Source organism: Salvelinus fontinalis, chromosome 19 (genome assembly GCF_029448725.1).
Source record: "Salvelinus fontinalis isolate EN_2023a chromosome 19, ASM2944872v1, whole genome shotgun sequence".
Lineage (NCBI taxonomy): Eukaryota > Metazoa > Chordata > Actinopteri > Salmoniformes > Salmonidae > Salvelinus > Salvelinus fontinalis.
Genome location: NC_074683.1, coordinates 11,638,952 through 11,660,660, shown reverse-complemented (window position 1 = coordinate 11,660,660; position 21,709 = coordinate 11,638,952). Strand labels below are relative to the sequence as shown.

The 21,709-nt window shown below is 43.0% G+C and overlaps 1 protein-coding gene across 2 annotated transcripts; it reads left to right on the top strand.

Moving 5' to 3' along the window:
- Positions 1–6,006: 6,006 nt before the first annotated feature.
- LOC129816362 (C-X-C chemokine receptor type 4-like) lies at positions 6,007–8,091 on the top strand. 2 transcript variants are annotated; one of them, XM_055870769.1, is made up of 2 exons: positions 6,007–6,235; positions 6,522–8,091. In XM_055870769.1, the coding sequence occupies exons 1-2, from the start codon at positions 6,218–6,220 to the stop codon at positions 7,575–7,577; spliced, it is 1,074 nt and encodes a 357-aa protein (XP_055726744.1). In that variant the 5' UTR covers positions 6,007–6,217; the 3' UTR covers positions 7,578–8,091. The 2 variants fall into 2 exon arrangements, with proteins under 2 accessions (XP_055726744.1, XP_055726743.1); XM_055870768.1 differs by having other exon boundaries at positions 6,012–6,235; positions 6,519–8,091.
- Positions 8,092–21,709: the final 13,618 nt, after the last annotated feature.

Genomic DNA, 21,709 nt, shown 5'->3' with positions numbered 1-21,709 from the left:
CTCCTTGGGAGCACCAGACGACTGAACGCACTATAATTAGGAGTACAGTTTCACTTGGGGGCTCATAAATATTGCTCACTTCCTGTGAAAGAGAGCAAAAACAAACCAGGTGCCTGTTTTAATTTCTATTACCCTTTCCTAGAGACAACAGGAAGATAAAAATAAAACAACTATTTGTTTTGTTCTTGCTTCAGGCAAGAAGGACCCTCTGTGTCGCCTTTTAGACTTCAAGGCACCAGAGCAGAAGTAAAAAGTGTCTCTCTAGCTGGGCTGATATCCATCCATTGGTTCTTTGTTTTCTAGTGTTTGGGACAGATCCATGCCATAACATCGTATATTCCAACTATCTACTCATTGAAAGGGTCATGCCTTGACAGGAATGATCATATATGTTGTATTTCCATCAGAGTTAAATAGTTAATGGGCTCGGTCCGACCGTGATGAGTGGAGCTATAAATCAGGCCTAAAAGCAAATGCCAGAGGTGACAGATCTGATGTAACGTTGTGTCTATGCAGAGAGGATGTTAATAAAAATGCTCCATCTACGTAACATTTATGAAGCTAATGAAGACCTCATCTTAATGTGAAACAGTGTGCTAATAGTCAGATGTATCCATGCTCACCACATGATTCCCATGTTTTAAAGCTATTTTTGTTCTCATCCGAGAGAAAGGAAAGTGACAAGCAATTTTAAATCAAAACACTTTTTTAAATTAAAAATGTTCACTCTGCTATGCTGAAATACATCTATTCCCTTTTCAATGAATAAAGCATAATTTGATATATTCTGTAACAATACACCAATTAATAATGAAGATATGAATGTGTTCAATAGTGAGGCTTATCCGCATGTTGATGTCTCACTGAGTGCTAATGCAGGGGATTTGAATTAAGTCTGGATTAACAGCAGGTTTATGACTTGATCTCCTCAGACTGTCTATAAACCTTATCTACTGTCATCTGGACTATTGTTCCTCTTATCTAAGTAGATCAGGGCAGTGCTGACCTGCCTATACATTGGATGGGGCCTTCCCTCTCCTCTAAAAGCTACCCGGGCCATATGGATGTCTCAGACCAGTGAAAGCTTGAAAGGCAACCTGTGGTGATCCCTTTCATTGCCTTCTGTCACAAATAGGTGCTGCAAGGAGCTCTCCTGCTGCCCATGGAAAGAGGAGCACTGAAGGAGAATCACTCAGACTGATGGGGAGCTATTGAATTATATGCTAAATCACCTGTCCTTCATTGAACATTGAAGCAGAAAAGAGTTATCTTCTAGAGCAGTGGTTCTCAATCCTGGTCCTGGGGACCCAGAGGGGTGCACATTTTTGTTTTTGCCCTAGCACTACAAACCTGATTCAAATCATCAAAGCCTCATGATGAGTTTTTAATTTGAATCAGCTGTGTAGGGCTAGGGCAAAAACAAAAATGTGCAGCCCCAGGACCAGGATTGAGAACCGGTGTTCTAGAGCACAAAAAGAACTAAATTAGAATTCTTTTAGAAACCACTGAAATTAATGTTTACATTGAGAGGGGTAGGCCTAAATACAGAATTCTTTGAGCTGCATTGTCTATTTTTGTAATATCAACTGTAGTATTTGAGATCTCACAAAAGAAGACTGGGTGTTTGTTAAGGCTATTGCACACCGCAAACCACAATTTAGCCGTTATAAACAAAGGAAAGGGAACCCGTGTTGCATTTATCATGGACACACATGAAAAACACCCTTCCCTTATACAACATAACACTACGTTTCTCAACCACTGCTGTGGCTTATACTTGGGCTCCAAGCCAGTTGGATATACACTTCCCCAACAGCCTCACGGAAAGTGTCACCTATTTCAATTTTATTGGCTCATGACTTTTTTTCAAGCTTCTACTACTGAGTGATCCCATGTCAGGTCACACAGTGGCAGGATTTGTGTCATCAGGGTTCAGTTTATTAGGACCCATTAGCTACAACACATGCAGCAGCTACTCTTACTGGGGTTCACATAAAACGTACAAATACATTTCAAAGTACAGAACAGTAATAGACAAGAACAACATACGATATTACACAAAATTAATTTAAATAAATAAATAACTAAGACAGGTATAGGAAAGATAGCAAGAGACAACAAAAATACTATTTACACAGTATTCATATACACATATTCGTATTCTTATATACAGTACAGTTACATTAGATATTTAGAAAGAGGAGTGGCACTGTGATACAATATATTTTTTATTTGTTTTTTTAAACCTAAACTTGCTTTTTGCCTGAGTAACCTCTGGTGGCAGAGCATTCCACAATGACTTGGCTCTATACAGAACTGATAGATGTAGAGATAGGTAGAGGAAGAGATGTTCTGAAAACCTGCCACTTCCTGTTTGACCCCACCTTCACAGAGGAAGTTGTGTTTGCTGACCTTACACAGGTCTCTTTATATTTCTGAATGAGAAGCGCTAAATGACCGCTTATAAGCATGAAGTGAAGGATGGACACAGTCATCAGTTGTACTTTCACTGCCAGTTCTGATGTAGGCAACTGCTATCACAGCAAAATGCAATAACACAGTACTTTTCAACAGTGAGTTACACCGACTGTGTTAGTTTATTCCCAATGAGCACTTTCACCAATATGTTGCATATTACTGTTTTATAGATTTAAACAATGAATCAGAGCCAGTCTTTGATTTGAAGTAGACTGTCAACTCTGTGACAGGAACCATGCTAAACATCAGCTAAGAGTCTGTTTGGCTGTTCCTTGGCCAGCAGCAACAACGAGTTGGCTTGTAAGAATTATATACTGTAGACAGGTCTCACCCTAAACAGGTGGTGAAACCAAAACCTCTTTTTGTTCAGACAAGTTTGGGTGCGTTCCTCCTGTCACAAATAGGCTGCTGTTCATAAAACAGCAGAATACAGCAGAATACATATTTTTTTCTAAAGAGAATCTGCTTTATTGATAAAACAGAACTTCACACGCAGAGTCTGGGATGTAGCTGTAAACACTCCCCAGCTCTAACCACACATATGCATCTCCCCACCGGAGACCGTGGTTCTTCTATCCTCATCCTCCCACTATTTCTCCCACCTGCCCGTCTCCCCCTCTTGTTTCACAACTGTCTGAAACATTCCAATTCATACCTAAGTTTTAAGTTGTTGTTTTTCTTCAACAGAACTTCAGAAATAAGGGATATTTCTGACAGACAGGTGATTCCTATACTGCAAAGCCCCTGCTGACCAGCGTATTGTGACCAATGATGTCAGTGGAGGAGCTTTCCTAAGGTCAATACAGTCACCCCACACCCAAGTAGGACGTTTCTGAAGGTGCCTTTCTCAGATAAGGACAACCTTTGTCCTTAAAGCGGGTCTATTGTTTACATAGTTAGGGCTTTCTATAAACACAAGCATTCAAACATGCATTCCGGAAGCTTTCTGAACAACAACAAAAAATCTACACAAGAAGAATGTAATCTTTAAGATTTTTCAAAGTGCCAATTTAATGAGGAATTACGTTTTTTTGTTGGCACCCTCCTACATTAATTCCGATTAACTTCAGCTACTCGGAGTTATGTAAAGCCAAACATGTTTGTTTTTATGGCTAATTGTCAACATCACCACTGTTCATATGGGTGAGGTGTCACCTACTCAGGTGTTATGTTCAATTCACCTCATCCCTCTTTACAGGAGACAAACTTTGCACAAAGGCACAGGGAGCAGGCCAAAACAAGCATGAGGGATCTCTCATCCCTACTACCTCCTACTGGATGGCAAACAGCTTCCCCTCCCCCAAGACTCCACAGACCATGAAGAACAGTAGTACCCCGATAAAATCACTTTAGATACTGGAGTTGTACATTCCAATATGAATACTGAGAATACCTTAATGTTCAGACATGTTGAAGCAAACAACAAAATAAACCAGAGGCTTTGACAGATGTTTTACGTCGGTAAATCAACCTATCGGCAAAGAGAACACAATAAACAGAGAGAAAAGGAAAAGCTCTGTAAACCAGACTGTATTCCTAATTTTTCAGTATAGGATTCAAATGGGTATGTACTTGCATTCAAGACAAATATCCATAGAAGAACCATATTGTGTAATTAATCAAAACACTTCTATTGAAGACACACCCATTTAAATATGCTGCAACCAGTTGGCATTCCTTACAGACAGATGAAAAGCATATTTCAAAAACACTTTATTTTGGGGGAAACCCAAAAGTCAAAAACATAGGGTGTATCTCATTTTCTATGTGGTAACAGAAATGTGAAGGTGATATTGGAGTGCTTCAATCATGATGAAAATGTTCTCTGCTAACTTGCTGTGGGCCAAGGATGAGTTGTGACTGGGAAACAACCATTGTTGACTCAACCTCTACAAGACTCTGCTTATTCTTCTCTTTATCTCCCCTGCATTCTTACTTCATTTTAATACCCATTCTAGACTGAAGGGCCCTCTTACGGCTGTTCACACTTCTGATTTGTATTGTAAGTAGCTCATAGTTATTTGGTATGCTGAGTGCCGAATGCCATCTGCAATCTCCTGCAGTTTACACTGGGGTTTGCAGACCTGCAGACTTTTTCTGCAGTCATTTGGAAGAGAAAAACATTAGAGATTGTGCAAAAAAGGAAAAGTACATGCCAATGAAAACAACAAAGAGAGTGAAAATATCAAGTACATTTATATTTTTTTAATTATCTCCACAAACATATCTCTCAATCTAGCATTAGGGTCTCTAAAACCAAAGTGGGTTGATTTACATGCAAGGGTCACTAGAAACAATGTGGGCAAGACTAATGTATTTTACAGTAATTTCTGTGTTGTTCCATGCATGGTGGATTATCTACGAAAACACGAGTGTACATAAAATGCAATGAATAGTTGGGTAAACATTTGTACTGAAGGTACAAAACGTGTTTGTAATGGTCTTCTTTACCTTCTATGAGCCCTAGAACAAGGTTTTCAAGTCTGCATTCACTTCCTCCCAAACTGTCAGATTCACTATTTTTGTCTGATGGTATGCTTTTGCAATAAAAATCTCTGCAATCTCTATTCGTCATTGCGTGTGGCGTGAGGTGGTTTTAGAGTGTGGGGTTCTATGTAGGAAGACACTACTTCTACATTTAATCCATCAGCACTTCTTCAACCACAGCTTTTGATTTCAAAGGGACAGAAAACAACTGTTTGCCAGTGGCTAGCTTTGATAAGGGCAGCACATCCATTCCCATACACTGGGCATTCTCTCTCTCTCCGGCCCTCTCCTCAGGTGTCCAGGACCTGCAGAAAACAGAATGGAGCCAAAGTGCAAAGAAATGGTTAGAAGTGTTCCTAATAAAACTGCTTCCTCTTCTCCTCCTATCCACATCAACTGGTGGTCTGCACTCTGTAGAGTATCTGATGGGATTCGTGTGGTGCATAAAAACACTTGCTTTACAACCCACATACATTGAACTGGTGAAGTGGGTGGAGTCATTCAATCAATAAGTCATATCAGATTTCAAAGAGGATAACTTCGCTATACTCAGCTATTTGGTTACAGAGTGACCATTTTTTTTCACTAAAGATCGTAGTGACCTGCCCCCCTTGTCATCACCCAACCCTTGCTGGAGATTACTTCAACTGAAATAAGAGATGGTGAGAGTACTTTGTTTGAAAAAGGGCGAGAAGAATGGAGTTCGGGGTTATGATCTGTCTTGGGAATGAGTACATAAGGGAGAGAGGGATATTTCAAAAGCGTTGGGTCAATCAGCACTTGGAAAGTGTAGACACAACAGTAGCCTACTTAGAAAGTGACAACCTGTGGAAAGAGTCGCGGCTGGGTTTGGAGAAAACTGCTATCAGACAAATCACATCACAGCAAATGCCTGACAGCACTCCAAATCAATGTTGAGAGGAGCGTCGTTGATTTATTGTGAGAAAAAATACATAGCTGCACCGTGCACGGAGATTCCAAACCCAATTTAGGCGTCATTCAAAATCATGCGTCGAATCGGTCCAGTGTAAAATACGGGCTACTTAGATGTCTCATAGTCTACGCATTTAGGGGGCGTCGGCCACTTCTGTGATAACCCTAAAAACGGCATGGTGTTACACGCGACCAAGGGCTCCGCCTTTGGGAGGAGCGCAAGGGGATATTGCAAGGGGAGTAGGCTATTTAGGCGCATTCGAATCTTCAGGTCACCAAAGTTACACCCGCGGAGAAACAGTGCTCTCTTTCTGTCACGATGTCTACTTATTACGAGGTGAGTTTACCATTTCAGTCATTCAAAAACGTAGCTAATACTCTCTATAGATGTAATATAGGGATAGGGCTATATATCGTTTTTCTATAGAATCAATTAGACAATGTTTCTCAGATTATATCGTCAATAATTGACCACATTTTTTGTGTGTATTTAATTTTCTCCAAGTGAATTATGGACGTTTCTCAAATAGAGCAGATGTAGCCCTATAATAGGCATACATTATTCCATGATAACTGTCTGATAACGATTATAAACGTATACTTTCTCCCTCCTTTTTTAGCAGACCATCATTTTTTACAACGACAACAGCTCGGAAGAATCAGGGGATTATGATTTGGGCTATGAGGAGCCGTGCAACAGAGTCAGTGGTGAAGATTTTCAACGGATCTTCTTACCGACAGTTTACGGAATAATATTCCTGTTAGGAATCGTCGGGAATGGACTGGTATTGATAGTGATGGGCTACCAGAAAAAGGTCAAAACGATGACTGATAAATACAGGCTGCATCTCTCGGTGGCTGACCTCCTATTCGTCCTCACTCTACCTTTCTGGGCGGTGGATGCGGCCAGCAGTTGGTACTTTGGCGGTTTCCTCTGTACCACTGTGCATGTGATTTACACCATCAACCTGTACAGCAGCGTCCTCATTCTGGCCTTTATCAGTGTGGACAGGTACCTGGCAGTGGTGCATGCCACCAATAGTCAAACCACCAGGAAGTTTCTTGCAGACAGAGTGATCTATGTAGCTGTATGGCTACCTGCTGTGATTCTCACTGTGCCTGACATAGTGTTTGCCACAGCTCAGAATAGAGTCTCCAGAACCATCTGTCAACGCATCTACCCCCAGGAAACTAGCTTCTACTGGATGGCGGGGTTCCGTTTCCAGCACATTCTGGTAGGCTTTGTCCTTCCCGGGTTGGTCATCCTCACCTGCTACTGCATCATCATCGCCAAGCTGTCCCAGGGGTCCAAGGGTCAGGTGTTGAAGAGAAAGGCTCTCAAGACCACTGTCATCCTTGTCCTGTGCTTCTTCAGCTGCTGGCTGCCTTACTGTGTGGGGATCTTCGTGGACACCCTGATGTTGCTCAATGTGATCTCCCATAGCTGTGCCCTGGAGCAGAGTCTGCAGACTTGGATCTCAATCACAGAGGCTCTGGCATACTTTCACTGCTGTCTCAACCCCATCCTTTATGCTTTCCTGGGTGTTAAGTTTAAGAAATCTGCCCGGAATGCACTGAATGTCAGCAGTAGATCAAGTCATAAGATACTGACAAAAAAGAGAGGACCCATTTCATCTGTGTCTACTGAATCTGAGTCTTCAAGTGCCCTGTCCAGTTAACAGTCACCAACCAATGACTTTTAACTTTCAGGTTAAAACCAAGCTATATTTTCAGGGACTAACTACATTTTGTACAGTTTTTAAAGATTTGTCTATTTGTAGTTGCCACTTGAGTTTTTGTTCTCGGTAAATCAAATTGTTGTATGTACATAGATGATTTAAATCTACAGGCAGAGCCTGGTGGCCATTGACTTGTCAAATGTATATATTACTCCTGCTACATTTCCTTGCAGATCATTATAAAGGATGCATTGTTCTAGCAATATGCTGGGACATACAATTCTTCTTCATACCTGCTATAGGATACTATCTGTTTTCTTTTAAAGATCTGTACATAGTTGTTTGCCTTTGTGTTCGCACTTAAGTTGTGCGATAAGAAGTTATTATTTATTGCTGTCGCTCATGCTGAACGTTTTTTAATATTTTTTTTTGTATTTTGTTATTAAGTGTTTGTATCATTTCAAAGTCATTGCATTTTTGTTCAAGTATTCTGAAATAAAAATTTGAGAAAGGACATGTAATTTCGTGTTAATTTCTTCCCAAAAAATGTTCTTCCAAGTGGGTGATTGATGTCCCCTGGGGGGTAAGGAGAGGTCTGAGTAGAGGGGGGAGGTGTGTCAGATCTCCAACACAAATGCCTCCACCTTATCTGACTGAGGAGGACTGACCAGAGAGCCTTGTAATTGCAATGACATCTGTGCACTTTTACATCTTAATCAGCCGCGGCAGTACAAACGCTCTGAGGTTGAGTCAGAACGAGCACCCATGTGGCTTCTGCTGGAGTAAGAGAATAATGGGTGTTTAGTTAGCCTAAAATGTTTTTATAAGACCGACTGCACCCCTCCCCCAATAATGTACTGAGAGCGTAATGGCCCAGTGTGTTTCGACTCAATGATGTCATTTTTAAACTATCTGAGTTTATGAGAGATGCTGAACGATGTCCACCAACCAATCCCAGATTGGTGCTTTGTTGATGTTGACGAACAAAGATTGAGATTAATAATTGATTTCTTGAACTCTAAAGGCTAAAGAAAAATTGTGATAATAATACAATAGGAAACACACTGATTATTTTTCATGGACTTCATGCAGGCCCATAGAATTTGAAACGAATAAGCAGACAGACACGTTAATTGTTCCTAAACCATTGGTGAATGTATTCATTTGTAATGATGAAAGGCTGATGATCAAGTTGGAGACTGGAGGCAGCCACAACAAAGGATGCTATGGTGAATTAAGTAGCTGTATGGCTTCAATGCATTGTGGTGTTCACAGTCATTTCACCAGAGTCCAACTAGGACGCATTACCATATCTTTACATTAAAAAAGGTATAAAGTACCCCCAACAGTCCCAGAAGTTTATGCTTATTTTTTGGTCTAGGTTCTTATAGTCTGCTCACAATAAAACAGGATGAAATAAGAAGTGCTTTTTCATTTGTTAATGTGTTGGAATGGTCCACCTATTAGCATAATGAGCTGAAGGAGTCCTGTGCCATTCACACTCCATTGAGTTCAGATGGGCTCACCACTTCTGCCTCTTAACCTTCACCTGGAAACCTCTATATCAGTGTTTCCCAAACTGTGGGGCGAGGGGTGGACAGGGAGGGACCCCCCCCCCCAAAAAAAAGATACATATTTTTTAAAGGAACTCAGTCTGGCTTTAAACGTACTCTTGAAAATTGTAATAGTGGAATGCACAAAGTGCAATTTCCAAATTGGGTAGTTCATCTTGTCATGTTAGCCATTGCATACCTTAGAGAGATATTTATAACTTGTCAGAAATGTCCGGATCAACTAGCCCATGTCAGCTAATGTTTTTATTTTTTTGGATTTTTAGCCCATAGATATTGCTGTCATTTTTTTGTCACTTAAATATCACATCAATTCACATTAGACATGGCAAAATGTAGAGAATTGCAGGAAATAAGCTTTAAACCTGCAAAATTCTCTCCACCAACAAGGGGAGTGTGAACAGTTTGTGTCATGAACAGTGTTTCCCAATGCTGGAAGGGGGCCCCGAGTTAAAAAGTTTAGGAACCCCTGCTCTATATGACAGATGGGAGGCTTCCAGAGTACTTTAGAGGATACCCCAACTTCATACCATCGTACAAAGCTTGTCACTGATCAAGCACTTCTGTTTATACACCATCTAAACATTTTGGTGATGGAATATCAATTCCTTTGATATGTGATCGAAAATGTATTGTATTGAAATGATACAGAAATGATTTGCTTATTTTGTCAGAAAAACAATTCAGTTTTAATGTGACCATCACAATCATCACTATCCTCTAATTTAGACAGAATAATTTAGATGTACCTTGATTACAACACAAATCAATGATTTGAAATTCTAATATTTTTTGTTTTAAGGTAAACAGTTGACAAAATACTTTGAGTCAACATTTGGATAGGATGCTTTGCCCTTTTGAGGGGTTAAAGGCTGAAGCTGTGTAACGGCGGTCCTCCTCCTCTTCAACCGAAAAGGAGGAGTAGTGAGGGAAACAAGATGCAGCGGATGTTGAAGACATAATTTATTAAAGAAAACAAGACGAAATAAACACGAACTTGACTAAACTAACAAAACAACAAACGGTGTAGACAGATCTGGACGACGGACTCACAGAACACACGAGAACGCACGAACAGGGAAAAAAGCCTACACATAAATGACGATGAACAAACAAACCGAAACAGTCCCGTATGGTGCGACAAACACTGACACAGGAGACAACCACCCACAACGAACACTGTGAGACAACCTACCTAAATATGACTCTTAATTAGAGGAACACCAAACACCTGCCTCTAATTAAGAGCCATACCAGGCAACCCAAAAGCAACATAGAAACAGAAAACATAGAATGCCCACCCAAACTCACGTCCTGACCAACTAACACATACAACAAACTAACAGAAATAGGTCAGGAACGTGACATAACCCCCCCCATAAGGTGCGAACTCCGGGCGCACCAGCACAAAGTCTAGGGGAGGGTCTGGGTGGGCATCTGACCACAGTGGTGGCTCAGGCTCCGGGCGAGGTCCCCACCCCACCATAGTCAATCCCAGCTTCCATTTCCCCCTATGAATGCCCACCCTCATCTTACCCCCACTAAATCCTTTTGGTAACATCGACACCAGGGGCAGCACCGGGACAGAGGGATAGCTCAGGACAGAGGGATAGCTCAGGACAGAGGGATAGATCAGGATAGTAAGGTAATTCAGGATAGAGAGGTAGCTCAGGATAGAGGGGCAACTCCGGACTGAAAGGCAGCTCCGGACAGATAGACAGCTCTGGACTGAGGGGCAGTTCTGAATAAATAGCTGCTCTGGGCTGAGGAACAGCTCATGACTGGCTGACGGCTCTGGACGCTCATGGCTGGCTGACGGCTCTGGACGCTCATGGCTGGCTGACGGCTCTGGACGCTCATGGCTCGCTGACGGCTCTGGACGCTCATGGCTCGCTGACGGCTCTGGACGCTCATGGCTGGCTGACGGCTCTGGACGCTCATGGTTGGCTGACGGCTCTGGACGCTCATGGCTGGCTGACGGCTCTGGACGCTCATGGCTCACTGACGGCTCTGGCAGATCCTGTCTGGTTGGCGGCTCTGGCAGATCCTGTCTGGTTGGCGGCTCTGTCAGATCCTGTCTGGTTGGCGGCTCTGGCAGATCCTGTCTGGTTGGCGGCTCTGGCAGATCCTGACTGACGACTGGCTCTAGCGGCTCCTGACTGACTATCGGCTCTGACGGCTCGGGACAGACGGGCGGCTCTAATGGCTCGGGACAGACGGATGGCTCAGACGGCGCTGGGGAGACGGATGGCTCAGACGGCGCTGGGGAGACGGATGGCTCAGACGGCGCTGGGGAGACGGATGGCTCAGATGGCGCTGCGGAGACGGATGGCTCAGATGGCGCTGCGGAGACGGATGGCTCAGACTGCTCCTGTCTGGCGGAAGGCTCTGGCTGCTCCTGTCTGGCGGAAGGCTCTGTAGGCTCATGGCAGACGGGCAGCTTTGCAGGCTCATGGCAGACAGGCAGTTCATGCGCCGTTGGGCAGACGGCAGACTCTGGCCGGCTGAGACGCACTGTAGGCTTGGTGCGTGGTGCCGGAACTGGAGGCACCTGACTGAGGACACACACTTCAAGCCTAGTGCGGGGAGCAGGGACAGGGCACACTAACCTCTCGAAGCGCACTATATGCCTGGTGCGTGGTACCGGACTGAGGGCACGCACCTCAGGACGAGTGCGGGGAGAAACAACAGTGTGCACAGGATTTAGGAGACGCACATGTGGCTTAGTGCGCGGTGCCGGAACTGGAGGCACTGGGCTGGAGACACGCACCATAGGGAGAGTGCGTGGAGGAGGAACAGGGCTCTGAAAACGCACTGGAAGCCTGGTGCGTAGTGTAGGCACTGGTGGTACTGGGCTGGGGCGGGGAGGTAGTGCCAGAAATACCGGACAGTGAAGGCGTACTGGCTCCCTTGAGCACCGAGCCTGCCCAACCTTACCTGGTTGAATGCTCCCCGTCGCCCAACCAGAGCGGGGAGGTGGAAAAACCCGCACCGGGCTATGTAGGCGAACCGGGGACACCATGCGTAAGGCTGGTGCCATGTAAGCCGGCCCGAGGAGACGCACTGGAGACCAGACGCCTGGAGCCGGCCTCATGACACCTGGCTCAATACCCAATCTAGCCCTACCAGTGCGGGGAGGTGGAATAACCCGCACTGGGCTATGCACTCGTACAGGAGACACCGTGCGCTCTACTGCGTAACACGGCGCCTGCCCGTGTTTGGGGTCTCCTCTCGGGCTTCCAGCCACGTCTCCTTCCTGCCTCCTCATACCACCGCTCTTGGGCTCTCGCTGCCTCCATCTCCTCACGAGCGCGGTGATATTCCCCAATGTGAGCCCAGTGTCCTTTACCCTCCAATACTTCCTCCCAAGTCCATGATTCCTGTGTAGCAGGCCACTGCTCGACTTCATGCCGCTTGGTTCTGGATCGGTGGGTGGTTCTGTAACGAAGTAGTGAGGGAACCAAGATGCAGCGGATGTTGAAGACATAATTTATTAAAGAAAACAAGACGAAAAAAACACGAACTTGACTAAACTAACAAAACAACAAACGGTGTAGACAGATCTGGACAACGGACTCACAGAACACAGGAGAACGCACGAACAGGGAAAAAAGCCTACACATAAATGACGATGAACAAACAAACCGAAACAGTCCCATATGGTGCGACAAACACTGACACAGGAGACAACCACCCACAACGAACACTGTGAGACAACCTACCTAAATATGACTCTTAATTAGAGGAACGCCAAACACCTGCCTCTAATTAAGAGCCATACCAGGCAACCCAAAAGCAACATAGAAACAGAAAACATAGAATGCCCACCCAAACTCACGTCCTGACCAACTAACACATACAACAAACTAACAGAAATAGGTCAGGAACGTGACAAGCTGTTGACATGCACAGGACATTGTGTCTAACCTGGGTTCATTATCAATATGCATTCAACTGTTGATAGGTTCCAATCGATGGACATACTGTATAAAAATCAATTCCATTGCAAGATTTTATCCTTAGCTATGGTGAAACTTGTGGGATGACATTATTGGGGAATAGCAAGACCACCTTCATGTTAATCTTATGGAAGTGTCACATAGTGTTGTGAGTTGGGGGCTTTGGTAAAACAAACAGACAAGGTACCTCTGGGGCGTTAACCTATTATTAAACGGTTACATTGTTTTAGTTGGGAAGTGACCAGCAGGAAGACTGTTTCCTGCATCAGGAGCTCCTGTGGCCAACAGCCTGTGAAAATACTCATGCTCCCCCAGCAGGGGTGTCAAAGTAATTTAGTTGTCGAGGCCATTAATGTAAAAGAAAATATCAGCGGGGTCACACACTGTGGAAAAACAGTGTTGTGTATCAGACCTGGGTCAAACACATAAACTACTTGATACTAATTTATTTCAAATACTTGAGCTGTACCTGATTTAATAATATGACTGGTACAATAGATGTGTTAGCTGACAACGCCACGAAGACAATGCGCACCTTCAATGGGGCAGAAGTCCGTATGTTGTGATTCTGGTTCGCCAGATAGCTACCAACAATGACAAAAAATGCAATGTAGGGAATCTTAAGTGAGTCGTTTCAGATAGTTTCATCTTGTTTTTGATTCCATGTCTTGTTTCCAGGTGTTTTGACTGATTTCATGTCAATGCTAATTTGGCTAAAATTTGCTAGCTAGCTAACTAATAACTGTAGTGATGTATTTGAGAGACAACAAGTGCTCATTGTGCAAATGTATTTGTTTTCAAAAAACATTGGAGATGAAATATATCCTGCATGACAATTGCGCATGGTGATCTTAGGCTTGTGTGCGGCTGATCGGGCATGTAAACCCATTTCATGAAGCTCCCTAAGAACAGTTCTTGTGCAGACATTGCTTCCAGAGGCACTTTGGAACTTGGTAGTGTATTGTAACCGATGACAACCGATGACAGACTATTTTTACACACTAACACTACGCACTTTGCACTGCTTTGCTTTATCTTGGCCAGGTCACAGTTGTAAATGAGAACTTGTTCTCAACTGGCCTACCTGGTTAAATAAAGGTGGGGGGAAAAAAACAAAAAACAATTCAGAGGTCTCGTTCTGTGAGCTTGTGTGGCCTACTACTTAGTGGCTTAGTGTTGCTGCTCCTAAAAGTTTCCAGTTGACCGGGGCAGATCTGACAGGGCATAAATTATACTGTCAATGTTTGTCTATGAAGATTGCATGGCTGTGTGCTCGATTTTATACACCTGTCAGCAACGGGTGTGGCTGAAATAGTTGAATCCCAAAATTTGAAGGAGTGTCCACATACTTTTGTATATATTGTGTGGATCACATGTTCAAATCAAATTGTACTGGTCACATACACATATTTAGCAGATGTTTGTGTTCCAAGCTCCAACAGTGCAATAGTATCTAACAATTTAAAACAATACACACAAATCTAAAAGTAAAATAATTACTTATTAAATATTAGGACGAGCAATGGCGAAGTGACATTGACTAAAATACAGTAGAATAGAATACAGCATAGTCGGAAGTTTACATACACTTATGTTGGAGTCATTAAAACTAGTTTTTCAACTACTCCACAAATTTCTTGTTAACAAACTATAGTTTTGGGAAGTCGGTTAGGACATCTACTTTGTGCATGACAAGTAATTTCCGGTCCGGTTCATCTTTGGGAGCAATTTCCAAACGCCTGAAGGTACCATGTTCATCTCTACAAACAACAGTACGCAAGTATAAACATCTTGGGACCACGCAGCTGTCGTAACACTCAGGAAGAAGACACGTTCTGTCTCCTAGAGATGAACGTACTTTGGTGCGAAAAGTGCAAATCAATCCCAGAACAACAGCAAAGGACCTCCTGAAGATGCTGGAGGAAACAGGTACAAAAGTATCTATATCCACAGTAAAACGAGTCATATATCGACATAACCTGAAAGGCCGCTCAGCAAGGAAGAAGCCACTGCTTCAAAACCGCCATAAAAAAGCCAGACTACGGTTTTCAACTGCACATGTGGACAAAGAGCATACTTTTTGGAGAAATGTCCTCTGGTCTGATGAAACAAAAATAGAACTGTTTGGCCATAATGAACATCGTTCTGTTTGGAGTAAAAAAGGGGGAGGCTTGCAAGCCAAAGAACACCATCCCAACTGTGAAGCACGGGGGTGGCAGCATCATGTTGTGGGGGTGCTTTTCTGCAGGAGGGACTGTTGCACTTCACAAAATAGATGGCATCATGAGGAAGGAAAATTATGTGTATATATTGAAGCAACTTCAAGACATCAGTCTGGAAGATAAAGCTTGGTCGCAATGTTAAAGCTTGGTCGCAGTATAGCTTGGTCGCTTTGTCACAATGGTCGCAAATTCCAAATGGACAATGACCCCAAGCATACTTCCAAAGTTGTGGCAAAATGGCAGGACAACAAAGTCAAGGTATTGGAGTGGCCATCACAAAGCCCTGACCTCAACCCTATAGAACATTTGTGGGCAGAACTGAAAAAAACGTGTGCGAGCAAGGAGGCCTACAAACCTGACTCAGTTACACCAGCTCTGTCAGGAGGAAGGGGCCAAAATCGGCCAACTTATTGTGGGAAGCTTGTGGAAGGCTATCCGAAACATTTGACCCAAGTTAAACAATTTAAAGGCAATGCAACCAAATACTAATTGAGTGTATGTAGATTTCTGACCCACTGGGAATGTGATAAAAGAAATTCAAGCTGAAATTAATAATTTTCTCTAATGTTATTCTGACATTTCACATTCTTAAAATAAAGTGGTGATCCTAACTGACCTAAGACAGGGAATTTTTACTAGGATTAAATGTCAGGAATTTGGAAAAACTGAGTATAAATGTATTTGGCTAAGGTATATGTAAACTTCCGACTTCAACTCTACATAGGAAATGAGTAAAGCAGTATGTAAACATTATTAAAGTGAGTAGTGTTCCATTATTAAAGTGACCAATGATTTCATGTCTATGTACATAGGGCAGCAGCCTCTAAGGTGCAGGTTTGAGTAACCGGGTGGTAGTCAGCTACTGATGGCTATTTAACAGTCTGATGGCCTTAAGATAGAATATTTTTTTCAGTCTCTCGGTCCCAGCTTTGATGCACCTGTACTGACCTCGCCTTCTGGATGGTAGCGGTGTGAACAGGCCGTGGTTAACAGTGGGGGTTAATATAAGCCGCACTGTCTGCCTGTCAGACCTCAGAAACAATGTTTAATTTTTGAATTTCAATCTCTGTAGTACCATACAGTGAATGGTGCCCAGACAAGATGAGACAACTTTTTCTGAGCCAGTTGAAATCACGCATCAATGTCATTATCATGGACATATCCAAGTGAATGCCAAAAGAAAAAAAGCTTAAACAAACAAAAATTCAGCTAGTGTACTGTCGTACTGTCATTCCATGTTCAATATTTGATATGACTGACTTAACTGAAGTTAGCTAGATAGCTAGCAAGTGACAAGAAGTTAACCAAACCTGCATAGCAACCATTTTGTTCAGAACAGACGAACGGTGCTTTTGCATAGCAACTAAGCCAAATGAATGAAAGACCGGGTTGGGTCTGTAGCAACATGACCAAAAGAACTAACAACCATCTTCTGGTGGAATAATTAAATTGTATAAGTTGACTTAAAATAAATATGTGATAATGGGGCTATGCGTTCTATGGAAAATAATGAATGACATGGAAGGTGTGTTCCAAGAGAAACTGACCTTCCATGGAGTTGCATTATTTTCCAGAGAATACATATTACCCCAAGTTGATTATCCCTTTATACCATGCCTATAATTTAACACATTTGTACTAGAAATGTGTTCAATTGCAGGTAGAAATGTGTTCAACATCCATTGAAGTAGCTACCAAGTTTACTAGAGAGCTACAGTAGTTGCCATGGTAACCAAACAAACATAATTTCTAGTTTAGCTAAGCAAACCATCGGTCCTAGCTTGCCATTATGAAAATCAAATTCAACAATGCCAATAATGTTTTCAATTCAACTTTTGCTTTTAAAAGCAGCTCAAACGTCACCACAAATACCCTAGTTCGAATCCAGGCTGTATTATATAGGATGGCGCCGGAGGGGATGGCTGCCGTCTAATCGTCTCTAAACCAACCATGCAATTTTGTTTGTTTTTTGCGTTGTTCATAACTTGTTTTGTACATAATGTTGCTGCTACCGTCTCTTATGACCGAAAAGAGCTTATGTACATAGGAACTGCGATTATTTACCTCAGATTAGACAAAGAGTTTTTCTTCAATGAGTCGGGCGGGAAGGATATACTACAGACACCCGACCAGGCCCAGATCTGCGTCATTCGCTGGAGAAGGAAACAGAGATTTCGCGAAAAAAGATCAGGGTGCCTTGTGAGGATCAGGCGACGAGTGACTAATCTGCCTTAGCCTTCCGTCCTGCTAGCTAACGTTCAATCGCTGTAAAATAAATGGGACGAACTGAAAGCACATATATCCTACCAACGGGAACTTAAAAACTATAATATCTTATGTTTCACAGAGTCGTGGCTGAATGACGACATTACGAATATACAGCTGACGGGTTATACACTCTATCGGCAGGATAGAACAGTAGCTTCTGGTAAGACACGGGGCGGGGGCCTATGCATATAGGTAAAAACAGCTGGTGCACGATATCTAAGGAAGTCTCGAGGCTTTGCTCGCCTGAGGTAGAGTATCTCATCATAAGCTGTAGACCACACTATCTACCGGAAGTTTATAAGAAATCCCGCTATGCCCTCTGACGAACCATCAAACAGGCAAAGCCTCAATACAGGACTAAGATCGAATTGTACTACACTGGCTTCGACGCTTATCGGATGTGGCAGGGCTTGCAAACTATTACACACTACAAAGGGAAGCACAGCTGAGAGCCTGCCTAGGGACACGAGCCTACCAGATGCCTCGCTTCGAGGCAAGTAACACTGAAACATGCATGAGAGCATCAGCTGTTCCGGACAACTGTGTGACCACGCTCTCCGCAGCCGATGTGAGTTCACAAGGCCGTAAGGCCAGACGGGTTACCAGAACGTGTACTCCGAGCATACGCTGGCATGTGTCTTCACTGACATTTTCAACCTCTCTCTGTCTGAGTCTGTAATACCAACATGTCTCAAGCAGACCACCATAGTCCCTGTGCCCAACACTAAGGTAAACTGCCTAAATGACTACCGACCTGTAGAACTCACGTCTGTAGCCATGAAATGCTTTGAAAGGCTGGTCATGGCTCACATCAACACCATTATCCCAGAAACCCTAGACCCATTCCAATTTGCATACCGCACCAACAGATCCACAGATGATGCAATCTCTATTGCACTCCACACTGCCCTTTCATATCTGGACAAAAGGAACACCTACAGTTGAAGTCGGAAGTTTACATACACTTAGGTTGGAGTCATTCAAATTTGTTTTTCAACCACTTCACAAATTTCTTGTTAACAAACTATAGTTTTGGCAAGTCGGTTAGGACATCTACTTTGTGCATGACACAAGCAATTTTTCCAACAATTGTTTACAGACAGATTATTTCACTTATAATTCACTGTATAACAATTCCAGTGCGTCAGAAGTTTACATACACTAAGTTGACTGTGCCTTTAAACAGCTTGGAAAATTTCAGAAAATTATTTCATGGCTTTAGAAGCTTCTGATAGGATAATTGACATAATTTGAATCAATTGGAGGTGTACCTGTGGATGTATTTCAAGGCCTACCTTCAAACTCAGTGCCTCTTTGCTTTACATCATGGGAAAATCAAAAGAAATCAGCCAAGACCTCAGAAAAAAAATTGTAGACTTTCACAAGTCTGGTTCATCCTTGGGAGCAATTTACAAACGCCTGAAGGTTCCACGTTCATCTTTACAAACAATAGTATGCAAGTGTAAACACCATGGGACCACGCAGCCATCATAACGCTCAGGAAGAAGACACATTCTGTCTCCTAGAGATGAACGTACTTTGGTGCGTAAAGGGCAGCATCATGCTATGGGGGTGCTTTGCTGCAGGAGGGACTGGTGCACTTCACAAAATAGATGGCATCATGGGGTAGGGAAATTATGTGGATATATTGAAGCAACATCTCAAGACATCAGTCAGGAAGTTAAAGCTTGGTCGCAAATGGGTCTTCCAAATGGACAATGACCCCAGGCATACTTCTAAAGTTGTGGCAAAGTCACGGTATTAGAGTGGCCATCACAAAGCCCTGACCTCAAACCTAAACAGAACTGAAAAAGCATGTGCGAGCAAGGAGGCCAATAAACCTGACTCAGTTACACAGAGCTCTGTCAGGAGGAATGAGCCAAAATGTGATGAAAGAAATAAAGGCTGAAATAAATAATTCTCTCTACTATTATTCTGACATTTCACATTCTGAAAATAAAGTGGTGATCCGAATGGACCTTAAGCAGGGAATTTTTACTAGGATTAAATGTCAGGAATTTAAATATATTTGGCTAAGGTTTATGTAATCTTCCGACTTCAACTGTATGTAAGAATGCTGTTAATTGACGACAGCTCAGCATTCAACACCATAGTACCCTCCAAGCTCATTATCAAGCTGGAGGCCCTGGGTCTCAACCCCGCCCTGTGCAATTGGGTCCTAGACTTTCTGACGGCCGCCCCCAGGTGGTGAAGGTTGGAAACAACATCTCCACTTCGCTGACCCTCAACACTGGAGCCCCACAAGGGCGCGTGCTCAGCCCCCTCCTGAACTCCCTGTTCACCCACGACTGCGTGGCCATGCACGTCTCCAACTCAATTATCCATTTCGCAGATGACACAACAATAGTGGGCTTGATAACCATCAACTACGAGACAGCCTACAGGGAGGAGGTGAGGGCACTCGGAGTGTGGTGTCAGGAAAATAACCTCTCACTCAACGTCAACAAAACAAAGGAGATGATCGTGGACTTCAGGAAACAGCCGAGGCATCAACCCCCTATCCACATTGAAGGGACAGCAGTGGAGAAGGTGGAACTTTTTAAGTTCCTCTGCGTATACATCACAGACAAACTGAAATGGTCCACTCACACAGACAGTGTGGTGAAGGAGGCTGAAGAAATGTGGCTTGTCACCCAAAACCCTGACAAACTTTTACAGATGCAGAATCGAGAGCATCCTGTCGGACTGTATCACAGCTTGGTAGGCAACTGCACCGCCCTCAAACGCAAGGCTCTCCAGAGGGTGGTGCGGTTTGCACAACGCATCACCAGGGGCAAACTACCTGCCCTCCAGGACACCTACAGCACCCGATGTCACAGGAAGGTCAAAAAGGACATCAACCACCCGAGCCACTGCCTGTTCACACCGCTACCATCCAGAAGGCGAGGTCAGTACAGGTGCATCAAAGCTGGGACCGAGAGACTGAAAAACAGCTTCTATCTCAAGGCCATCACACTGCTAAGCAGAAATCACTATCTCAGAGATACTGCTGCCTACATTGAGACCCAATCACTGGCCACTTTAATAAATGGATCACTAGTCACTTTATACAAAGCACTCTAAATAATTCCACTTTAATAATGTTTACATATCTTACATTACTCATATAACATGTATACATTGTATTTTATACCATCTATTGCACCATGCCTATGCTGCTCGGCCATCGTTCATCCATATACTTACATGTACTGTACATATTCTCATTCACCCTTTTATTATTGTGTGTATTAGGTAGTTGTTGGGGAATTGTTAGATTACTTGTTAGATATTAGTGCACTGTCGGAACTAGAAGCACAAGCATTTCGCTACACTCGCATTAACATCTGCTAACCATGTGTATGTGACAAAATAGAATTTGATTTGATTTGAAATACACTGTGTGTTATAGGGAAATATATGATTATAAACTGGGTGGTTCGAGCCCTGAATGCTAAAAGCCGTGGAATTTCAGACCGTATATACCATGGGTATGACAAAACATTTATTTTTACTGCTCTAATTACATTGGTAACCAGTTCATAATAGCAATAAGGCCCCTCGGGGGTTTGTGGAATATGACCAATATACCACGGCTAAGGGCTGTATCCAGACACTCTGCGTTGAGTCGTGCATAAGAACAGCCCTTAGCCGTGGTATATTTTCCATATACCACACCCCCTCGGCCTTATTGCTTAAATATACCACAAGTATGACAAAACATTTATTTGTATTACTATAATTATGTTGTTAAGCAGTTTATAATAGCATGATGGGTGTTTATAGCATATTGTCATTATACCATGGCTAAGGGCTGTATCCAGGCACTCCGCATTGTATTGTGCGTAAGAACAGCCCTTAGACTTGGTATATTGGCATTTTCATATGACCTATAGCCATTGAATTCTATCGTGCAAATATACTGTGTGTTATATGGAAATAATGCACGCTCCAGAATGACCTTCAAGCCAATCAGAAACAACTATTCAACAATGCCATGGTATAACGTTAATTAAAATATGTAAATCATTGTTATTTAAATATGTTGGTAACAGTTTAAAACAAGCAATAGGGCATGCGAGGCAGTGCTATCATGAATACAGTCACAGGTC